The sequence below is a fragment of the Solanum tuberosum genome, unplaced genomic scaffold (assembly GCF_000226075.1).
Source record: "Solanum tuberosum cultivar DM 1-3 516 R44 unplaced genomic scaffold, SolTub_3.0 scf00265, whole genome shotgun sequence".
NCBI classification, from domain to species: domain Eukaryota; kingdom Viridiplantae; phylum Streptophyta; class Magnoliopsida; order Solanales; family Solanaceae; genus Solanum; species Solanum tuberosum.
Window position 1 is genome coordinate 400,820 of NW_006239189.1, and position 10,563 is coordinate 411,382.

Genomic DNA, 10,563 nt, shown 5'->3' on the forward strand with positions numbered 1-10,563 from the left:
AATACTTTTTACATATATATGTGAATTTTCTTGATTTTTTTGGTGTATTTCTTTTACCTCTCGTCTTATTTGTGATATTCTAACTCTGTCACTAATTTTTATAATTATTAAGAACAAAAAAAATCATAATTAAATTATAGCAATAACAACAAAAATAAAATATCTAATATAATTTACAAGTAAAATGAACAAAATGTATGATAACTAATATAAATATAGAACACCTGGGCCCAACTCAACCCAAAAGCTAGCTCATAGGGATAGGTTTGTTCAAGTCCAACTCAATCCCAAAAGCTAACTCATAGGGGTAGGTTTGTAGTCCATATAAGGAGACCAAATTCTCATCCCTCTACTGATGTGGAACTTCTTAACACTCTCCCGCACGCCGAAACTTCAACTAGAGCGTGAACACTTCTAAATGGGGAATTGGGATGGAGACTTCAACTGGAGCGTGAACACTTCTAAATGGGGGCCAAACATCGGTGAACAACAAATTAGGATGTGTCTGACTCTAATTAATACCATGTAAAAAAATGACACATGAGCCTAATTCAACCCCAAAAGCTAGCTCATGAGAGGAGGTTTGCCCAAGTCCATATAAGGAGACCAAATTCCCATCCCTCTACCGATGTGGGACTTCTTAACAACTAACACCTTGTTTGGTTGTTACCCGTTAATTATATTGTATTGTATTGTTAGTTTAAATACAATTTTTGTTTTGATTGTTACTTAAATTCTATTGTATCGTATTAGTTAAATCCATTATTAGGTAACGACGAAAAGACCCATTTTATATAACGACCGATTTGGTGTGATCACATCGTTACCTTAATATTTTCTTCTTATTTTACCTTTATTTATTATTTAATAATTATATTTCATCGTCTTTACTCTACATTTTCATAGTAGCTCTACCCTGTAGTCTTCTTCTTCTTTTGTAGGTTTATCATTCAAAGACATTATGTAACGACAGAGAACAGTACAATCTATCCAAACATTGTATTCATTAAAACAATACAAGTCAATCCAATACAATAGAATACATTATGAAACAACACATAACAACCATCCAAACAAAGTGTAAACTAAAAAAGAACCAATAACACAAAATCATTTAAATTATTTATGAATATAAAAATATAATAAATATTTGAAGATAAAATGAGACAGATTAATAATTAAGAAAGAAATGAATTCAATATCCACAACCTTCCAACGAAGCCGCTCGGCCAAACAGGATACTATTTCTTTTACATTAATACTCTTTTAAGCTAAATTAAATAAAATACAATAATTATTGCCACAGTACGTATAGATTTTTTTTTCAGTGTGATCTACATACTTTACTTCTTAATTAATTTTTGATATCTACCAAATTATTCTTCTGCTTTGCGAAAGCAATTGTTTATTGATTTGTTTATTTTTGAATTATTCGTTCATTATTTTATTTTTTTTGGTTTTCTTGCATCCCATTTTTTTTAAAAAAAGAATATATTTCGTTAAATTTAATTTTAAAATAATTATTTTATTCTTAATAAATTACTTATATCTAAACTAGTGTAAAAAAAAACTTTGTGCCAAGTCACATTATCGTATAATGGGACGGAGGGAGTATTTAGTTTGGTATGATTAATGTCCACTAAGCCCTAGAAAATTTGCACAAATTCCAATGTTTTTTGATTTTGTAAATTCCTCACGGATCCCAAGAAACATAACTAAATCCTCAAAGTAGCAACTAACTAGTGGAGTATTTCATTTCAGAAGAAGACGAAGCAGCCTAAACAATTTTCTTCTACTTTTTTTCTGGGCGTCAGATTGAGTTTAGCTCTCTGATGGTGTATAATTGGATGCTTTTGCGTGAAGTTTGGTACACCCATGACTTTTTATTTTTATTTTAATAACGACTTTGATGTAATGGATTTGGAAAATTTATCTGATGGACTTTTCTTTGTTTTCTTTCTTTTTCTTGTCCAATTTTGACTGTTGTTTAGTGTGAATGCAGGAAAAATTTGATCTTGATTGTTATTCTGTGATACAAATTGGAAAAAGGGCTAATTTTTTTTGGAGGATAATGTGATTTTTGCATTTTTTGAGCTTTGGAAAATGTTGGGTTTCTGCAAATGATTGCGAAAGTGTTAGCTTTGGTTGGTTACAGGGTGGAAAAAGGTGTAGAGTTTCTTGAAATTGTGAGGTTGAGGTTCTGCTTATGTTGGGATTGACTTGTCAAGATTGCGGTTGACAGTAGGAGTTTCTTTTGGGTTATATATTGGTTTGGGGTGAATACCTTCTGGAATGTCTGAGAAGATGCTTCTTTTTTTCCCTTTTTCCTTTTTTTTTAAATGATACATTTGAAGTTTCTTTTAGTTGACAATAGGAAGAAAGATATTCAGGAATGTTGAATTCTTGGAAACTCGGATATATAAGATACGAATCTGTTTTCACAATTGAGCAAGCAGTCTGTAGTGTGGGGTTATGGAAACAAGCATGTGCTTGTATTGATAGGGATCTGAAATTGTGAGAAGTTTGTGTGATCAGGTGAGATTTGCTTCAACTTGATTGTATCGCAAGGAGATCTAGCTCATCACGATCCTTAAAGAGGTGCTTATGTGTCTGGAGTGTGATAATAAGAAGTTTTGCTCTCAGTAGATGTTCTGTTTCGTAATTTTAGTCTAGGGGTTGTGATTTTCGTTTAAACCTATCATGGATGAAGCTTCGTGCAGCACGAATGCACTGCCTCCTTTTCTTGCAAAGACATATGAAATGGTGGATGATCCATCCTGTGATGCAATTGTCTCCTGGAGTTCGAATAATAAAAGCTTCATTGTGTGGAATCCTCCAGATTTTGCAAGGGATTTGTTGCCTAGATACTTCAAGCACAATAATTTTTCCAGCTTTATCAGACAGCTAAACACTTATGTAAGTGAGTTAGTTCCCCTCACATTTTTGAAATGATTTTTTGTTTCAATCAGTTTTATCTTATTTGTTAGTATTCACATGCATTTGGCCTCTTTTGTGCACCAGGGATTCAGGAAAATTGACCCTGAAAAATGGGAATTTGCAAATGAAAGTAATTTCATTAGAGGTCAGCCACACCTTTTGAAGAATATCCATAGACGTAAACCTGTTCACAGTCATTCTGCACAGAATCTTCATGGTCTGTCATCTCCATTAACTGAATCAGAAAGACACGGATACAAGGAAGATATTCAAAAGCTGATGCATGAGAATGGATCACTTCACTTGGACCTACAAAGACATAAGCAGGATCACCAAGGACTTGAATTGCAAATGCAGGTTCTGACTGAACGTGTTCAACATGCAGAACATCGTCAGAAGACCATGCTCTCTGCTTTAGCTCAAACCTTAGATAAACCAGTAATGGATTTGAGTCACATGCCACAACTTCAAGTGAATGACAGAAAAAGAAGGTTCCCAGGAAATAGCTGCCTTTATAATGAAAGTGACCTGGAGGATATGCGAGGGATATCATCTAGGGCTTTGAGTAGGGAAAATATGAACCCGTCCTCTCTTTTGACAATGAACACAGAACTGTTAGATCAATTGGAATCTTCTTTGACTTTTTGGGAGGATGTGCTACAAGATGTTGATCAAGCTGGGATACGACAGAATTGTTCACTGGAGTTGGATGAATCTACAAGTTGTGCAGATAGTCCTGCTATATCTTACACACAACTAAATGTTGATGTTGGGCCTAAGGCTTCTGGAATTGACATGAATTCTGAGCCTAATGCAAACACTACTCCTGAGGTTGCTGAACCAGAAGACAAAGCAGCTGTAGCAGAGACGGCCACTAATGTCCCAACAGGGGTTAATGATTTATTTTGGGAACAGTTCCTAACTGAGAATCCTGGTTCAGTTGATGCTCCCGAAGTACAGTCGGAAAGGAAAGATATTGGCAGCAAAAAGAATGAAAGCAAACCAGTTGACAGTGGAAAATATTGGTGGAACATGAAGAGTGTAAATAGCCTGGCAGAACAGATGGGGCATCTTACTCCAGCAGAGAAAACTTAGTTTGGTAGGTTATATCACATAATCACAAATGCTTTATTCATGTTGTTAGCCTTCTGGCTTGTTGTATATCTAGTGTACTAGTTTTTTTTTTTAATCAGGGATTAGATATACGTGTTGATGTATAAATTGATTTTGTTCTTGCTGTGCATTGCATGATATGAGGGAAATTGAGCTTCTGAAAATTCTTTGGCATAAGTTCCTTGTTTTATGCTGGTTTGTTCTTATTAGCCTTGCTCGTTGTACTTCCATTAGGATACAATGATTTCTCTTTATTATTTGACTTAAAATCTCCTCATGTTTGCAGTCTTTTGCGCTTAACTGATTTTTGTTGATCTTGTAAGATGCTGTGTCTCTTGTATCTAAAGTTTATTTTAAGATACTCTGAAAGTATTTGGTCTACACTTAATTCTCCAATTGTCCTATATCATTGAATGCATATGCACTCTAAATCACAAAATTACTAAAATGCAGGCTTCTGTTTTGCCATTTCGTGGTAGTTGTATTCTCTTTAGCTATAATTTTGCTTAGAGATGTTAAAGAGTTTTGTTTCTGTTCTCAAATCCACGTGGTTATACAATTATTGTTGAACTTCTACTAGCAGTTTCTCCTGGAAATAGGAAATATATGATGCTGTTTAGAAAAGACAACTAATGCTATATTAGATACGTAAACATTGGCTGGATTACCGATTCGTATTTGTATAGTGAAGGACAATGGTGTGTGGAAAATACACACTTCTCTTTCTTCTCCTTAATATATCCCCTGCACTTTTCTATGCGTACACATTGTTGTAAGAGTGTCACTTCAGAGTGTAGAAATTATGTTGCTTGAAGCCTCACATATTCTGTAAGCTTATCTTTCCTCTGGGTTGAAGGCTAATGAATGTTGTGTCTGAAGCACAACAAGAGCAAGGCAAAATCAAAGGAAGAATATGGTGAAGTAAAGACATAATACAATTTGTCTTCCTTATCTTCTTTCATCATTTTAATAGAACCGTAGCTGTCAACACAAAACTTTAGAAGACAAATAGAAACATGCTTGCTTTTGATGTAGGACCAGAGAGGAAAAGAGGGAAAGGTAAGGGGGGAATATGTGTAGCAGATGTTTCCTGTATTGAGGAGGTGGAGGGTTCAAACTTCATAGCATTTAAATCTGCTTTGTTCTATATCTAGGAATTCTGGGGATTGTTTACCATTTTTTTTTTTTGATATATAATTGGGTGATGCCAAGCAATCTGTTTGACACAATTAACAATATGGTTTCTCTTTTTTCACCTTCCTCTTGTTTTTCCGTTTCTTTTCACCACTTTAGTCCTTTATCCCCTGATTGTGTATATTGTGTTGCATAAAAGCTTTTTATGTGAAGAGGTGCAAGTTGTAAATCTCCATGTTATGTTGGTGTTTAGCAGGCTAGAGAGCCAAAAGCCTCTCTTCTTTTCATTCCAATAAATGTTAAAAGTATTTTGTAGAGTCTGTTCTCTTTGACCCTGGCATTCTAAGTCCATGTGTGAAGGCATCTACGAGTTATTAAGTAAAGGGCTTTGCAGATGTTGTCTTTGATATGTAGTTGAAAGTCTTGTTTTATTTCAACTAGATTGCACTTACATTTAACACTTCTGTTAAGAGGCCTCTAATTCTCCCCGAAATTGCAGTGTTCTGTAATATTCATTAGAAAATCTTTCTTTTTCTTTTAAGCATGAAAATATGGGATTACTTCGGTGCTAAAGGCAGCCTGATATGTTGATCAGTAACTTGTCACTTTCTTTTTCACAGTGGAACAGTTTGTGCTCCAAAATAGAACAAAAAGACACAAGTTTGAAGACGTGGGGACTCCTCCTAGAGACTGTTCTTTGTTTGAGATCACTGTCTTGTGTTCCTATTTAAAAGTAAGTATTGTCTTGTGGCTGTGTAGACAACAAGTACTAAAGCCTACATGTCTGAAGTTGTGCAATATAATTTGAGTCAAAATCTTAGTAGGCCAGAGAGTAAATTTGAAAATTTCAGAAATCTTTGAGATTTTGGAATTTGGAAAAACAGGGTTCAACCATGGACATGGGTCACAACTATATGTATAAGTTCTTTTTTTTTAAAAAAAGTATATATATTAGATGTTGGAACCACTGGTGAAAAGGAAAGACAAAAGAAAGAAGCCACCCTCCGAAACCATTTTTTTTAATTGTGTAAATATTTGTGGAGAGTTAAAACTTGGACAATAAGACAGATAAAAGATATACTCTTTTTATTTCAATTTAATTGTCTGTAAGTTTTTCAGTTTCAATATTTTACGTGACAAGTTATCGACAAAATTTAAGTAACTAAACACATATTCATTACTTATATCAAGCAGAACAAATGCGGCTCCTAACAAGTAGTACCAAAACACAACACTCAAATGGCAGCAACTTCCCCAACACCATTAACCCTCTCCTCCTTCTTAGAAATGGCGAATTCCATCTCCGAACTCCACCAAGCTCACGCTGTCATGCTCAAAACTGGTCTCTTTCGTGACCCTTTTGCTGCTAGTCGCCTCTTGACTAAAGCCACTGTTCTTCCCATATCTTCCCCTGAAACCCTTTCATATGCACTCTCTGTTTTCACTCACATTGAAGAACCCAACTCATATATCTACAACACAATCATCCGTGCTTATTCCACTAGCCCCTTTCCACAACTTGCACTCATTATCTTCCTCAAAATGTTAAACTCTGTAAATAAAGTTTTCCCAGATAGGTACACTTTTACATTCATTGTAAAAGCTTGTGCTACTATGGAAAATGCTAAACAAGGTGAACAAGTTCATGGGTTGGTGACAAAAATTGGACTTGAGGAAGATGTGTATATATACAACACTTTGGTTCATATGTATGCGAAATGTGGGTGTTTTGGAATTTCGCGTGGTATGATTGATGGGTTGATTGAAGATGATGTTATAGCGTGGAATGCATTGTTGAGTGTGTATGCGGAAAGGGGGTTGTTTGAATTGGCGCGTGAGTTGTTTGATGAAATGCCTGTGAAGAATGTGGAATCTTGGAATTTTATGGTTTCTGGGTATGTGAATGTTGGGTTGGTGGATGAAGCAAGGAAGGTGTTTGATGAAATGTTGGTGAAAGATGTTGTGTCTTGGAATGTTATGATTACTGGTTATACTAAGGCTGATAAGTTTAATGAAGTTTTAACTCTTTTTGAGGATATGCTGAGAGCTAAAGTGAAGCCTGATGATTGTACACTTGTGAATGTGCTGTCTGCTTGTGCCGGTGTTGGATCTCTGAGCCAGGGAAAGTGGGTTCATGCATTTATCGAGAGAAATGGGATTGAGGTTCACAATTTTCTTGCTACTGCTCTTGTGGATATGTATTGCAAATGCGGATGTATTGAGAAAGGTTTAGAGGTGTTTAATGGTACTTTGAGAAAAGATATTAGTACTTGGAATGCAATGATTGCAGGGTTCAGCAACCATGGGTATTTGGATGATGCATTAAAGACCTTCAATGAGCTCATTGCTGATGGTATCAAGCCAAATGAGGTTACTTTTGTAAGTGTTTTGTCTACTTGCAGTCAAGGGGGCTTATTAAGCGAGGGACGCAGGATGTTTGAACTCATGATTAATGAATATAGAATTCAGCCTACGCTTGTACATTATGGTTGTATGGTTGATTTACTTGGCCGGTTTGGATTATTAGAGGAGGCTGAAGAACTCGTAAGCAAATTGCCTGTGAAAGAAGCTCCTGCTATTTGGGAGTCCCTCTTGAGTGCTTCCAGAAGCCATAATGATGTCGAATTGGCAGAGCGCATCGCTACCAAACTTTTAGAGGTTGATCCTCGCGACAGTGCTGGTTATGTTCAACTATCAAATGTCCTTGCATCTATGGGGAGATGGGATGATGTGAGGGAAGTGCGGAGAAAGATGAGGAGCGAGGGGATAACTAAAGAGCCCGGTTGTAGTATGATTGAAGTTGATGGAGTTGTTCACGAGTTCTTGGCTGGTGAAGGGATAATACTGTAACAAGGATAAAATACTTCTTGTACAAGGCCATCAATCTAAATCAGTAATGGCTCTATATGCGCTGCTTCTACTACAGCCTGCAACTGACAGATGATCTGATCTGGTAAAAATTGGAGTTTGTCTTCTTTATGATAACCAAACTGTTGCTTATATTGGTAGAAATAGCTTTTTTTGTAACAGAAGCAAACAGTTTGTTGTAAACTATAACAAGCAGCTATCGTAAACTTGTGCAAGATCCTAGAAGCAGCAATAAGCAATGCCTGTAATTTAAATTGCTTCTTTCTTCATTTCAGTATCTAAGTACATAATAATTTAAAAACAATTAGCATACTCTTAACAGAGGGTAGTACCTACAAGTTATCTACATTTGGATTAATAAATTCAAACTAAGCAATTATTACTCATCAGAACAACAGCATTTCTCTAATTCTGCTCCAATATTGACCTGGTTCAGCTCAAACCATACCTGTCGAAAGACTTTGATAATGATATCATGGTATTCATCACAGTTGAGTGTTAGATAACAAGCCAATAACTCTTCAAGCTCCTCTGAGCTTTTTATCCCTCTCTGTGTGATCATCTCAATCATCGAGTCTCTGAAATCGCTGAACGGGTCAAATGAACTCTTCATAATAGCATAGCTATCGAAAACTGTCCTGTCTCCTCTGAAACTCTCCTTTGTCTCATGTCTCGTCTTCATCCTTGCTTTCTTCATGTCTTCAAGAGCTTTGATTCTGCATTCCATCTTGGCTGTTCGTGGTGAATATGCTCTGACTTTAATACCATGTTTTCTTCTTCTCTTCTGGTTTATGTACACTGATTTTCTCTGCTGACAACCACTTTTCTCTGACATTTCTTTGATCTTCATGTCTTTCATCTCAAGGCATTCTGATTCAAATTCTTCTTCAGACAATGCATCAGCTTCTTCCTCTAGATTCAGAGATTTAAACGTCATGTAGCTTTCCTCCATCGAATTCAGACTGGAATCCGTGTAAGACAAACTCCGCGTCTTTCTTGAATTATAGGCTGTTGGTTTCTCCTTCCCCCTTTTCATTACCTTCTCATTCTCGGGCTCTATTTCAAATATATCTTTCTCTATTACTTCTGCTGCTATTTCTTCTCTAGCATTTTCCGCTATTCTCTCCTCCAATGCTTTTCTACTAAGCTTCCTCAACTTCTCATCTTTGACAGAATTCCTCTTTCTGTTGCTGAATTCTGCTTCATTCTTAGAATTCCACATCTTCTTAGGCTTTTCACTTATCTTTCTAGAAACCATATCATTAAACTTGTGATTCTCTTCTCCCAAACTACTCTTCGAATTCGAAGCTGAATCTTGATCACATTCATCATAAGAACCACACCAGAGTGGATTCTGAGGATGAGCTTCAAATCTGTCTTCACTAAAAGAAATCCTCCAATAAGGATCATCATCATAAAATCTTCCTTCTTTCAAACAAACATTCGTCCGCGAGGTATACGAAGTCAAATCCACCTTCCCTTTGTGCTTCATCTTTGCTCCTTCTTGATCCTCACTCCTACCATCCTTCTTTTGCTTGAATTTTGACAGCCAAGAAACAGGAAAAACATGAGTTATCAATGAAGATGAAGGTTTCTTTTTACCCCACTTCATCTTGGAACAATTTTGCTAGTAGAGAATTGTGTTTCTTGGAAGGTAAAAATAAAGAAAGAAGTGAAATAAGAAGCAGTTATGGGGCAGTTAGGCTGTTAAATAGGTAAGTGGGATTCATGTTGGAGGAAGTTGTCCACTTTTTTAGGTTCCTTTTATTTACTATTTAGTTCAAAAGAAAGGCCCGCCATTTAAAAAATCTTGTGACCACTTACCCACTTCTTCCCACTTTCTAAGTTTTGCAGAATTGCTGTTCTATTTTCAAGGGACCAAATTCACTTGGTCTCTTCACCTAAAGTCATGCAACTACTTTACTTTTGTCCTTTTATTTTCTACCTTTTTTTTGTTTCAATTTTACTTGCGGTGTTTAAATTTTTCACACTATCCGAGCATTTTAACTTGTCACACAAGACTTGCACCTATTAACTTAATAGTAAATCATCTTTCTATTGGGATTACACCTTAAATGATGAGATTGAATACCTAGATCGAATCAGGATTAGTAAGTTGTTTTTAGAGATATCACAAGCATTTCAAAATTGTAGTATTTAAAATTGAGTAAAAAAGTTATAGTACTAGTTTGATGAAGGAGGTAGGGACACATAGTAGGGCCCAAAAGTTTCTACTTTAGTTTTACCTTAAAACATGATTTAGCTTTGTCTTTTGTTTTTTAGATTGGGTTCCTTCTTTTGCTTTTAGCTTTGTCTTTAGTAACTTCACCTTGACTTTGGCTAATATTAGAGATCTTTACATAGTTAGTGTTAGGGGTGTATAAAATCGAACCGAAAATCGAATCAAACCACAAATTGAGTCAATTCGGAAAAAAAACTTGACTAGTGGTTTGGTTTTGAAAAAAAAACCCGACTATATTTGGGTTGGTTTGGTTTTAACTAAAAAAAAAA

The 10,563-nt window shown here is 35.7% G+C and overlaps 3 protein-coding genes across 6 annotated transcripts; 2 read left to right on the forward strand and 1 right to left on the reverse strand.

The window, feature by feature from the left end:
• The first annotated feature begins 1,580 nt into the window (after positions 1-1,580).
• Positions 1,581-5,947, forward strand: LOC102593932 (heat stress transcription factor A-4a). 4 transcript variants are annotated; one of them, XM_006358031.2, is made up of 4 exons: positions 1,581-1,867; positions 1,992-2,916; positions 3,022-4,036; positions 5,805-5,947. In XM_006358031.2, exons 2-3 carry the CDS (start codon positions 2,701-2,703, stop codon positions 4,030-4,032), a joined length of 1,227 nt encoding a protein of 408 aa, XP_006358093.1. In that variant the 5' UTR covers positions 1,581-1,867; positions 1,992-2,700; the 3' UTR covers positions 4,033-4,036; positions 5,805-5,947. The 4 variants fall into 4 exon arrangements, with proteins under 4 accessions (XP_006358093.1, XP_015169267.1, XP_006358092.1 ...); XM_015313781.1 differs by lacking the exon at positions 5,805-5,947 and having other exon boundaries at positions 3,022-4,238; XM_006358030.2 differs by lacking the exon at positions 5,805-5,947 and having other exon boundaries at positions 2,003-2,916; positions 3,022-4,238.
• On the forward strand, positions 5,829-8,294 carry LOC102593610 (pentatricopeptide repeat-containing protein At4g18840). Its single transcript, XM_006358029.2, has 2 exons — positions 5,829-5,917; positions 6,379-8,294. Exon 2 carries the CDS (start codon positions 6,424-6,426, stop codon positions 8,032-8,034), a length of 1,611 nt encoding a protein of 536 aa, XP_006358091.1. The 5' UTR covers positions 5,829-5,917; positions 6,379-6,423; the 3' UTR covers positions 8,035-8,294.
• LOC102580543 (transcription repressor OFP5) lies at positions 8,285-9,712 on the reverse strand. Its single transcript, XM_015313780.1, has one exon. The coding sequence runs from the start codon at positions 9,662-9,664 to the stop codon at positions 8,432-8,434; it is 1,233 nt and encodes a 410-aa protein (XP_015169266.1). The 5' UTR covers positions 9,665-9,712; the 3' UTR covers positions 8,285-8,431.
• Positions 9,713-10,563: the final 851 nt, after the last annotated feature.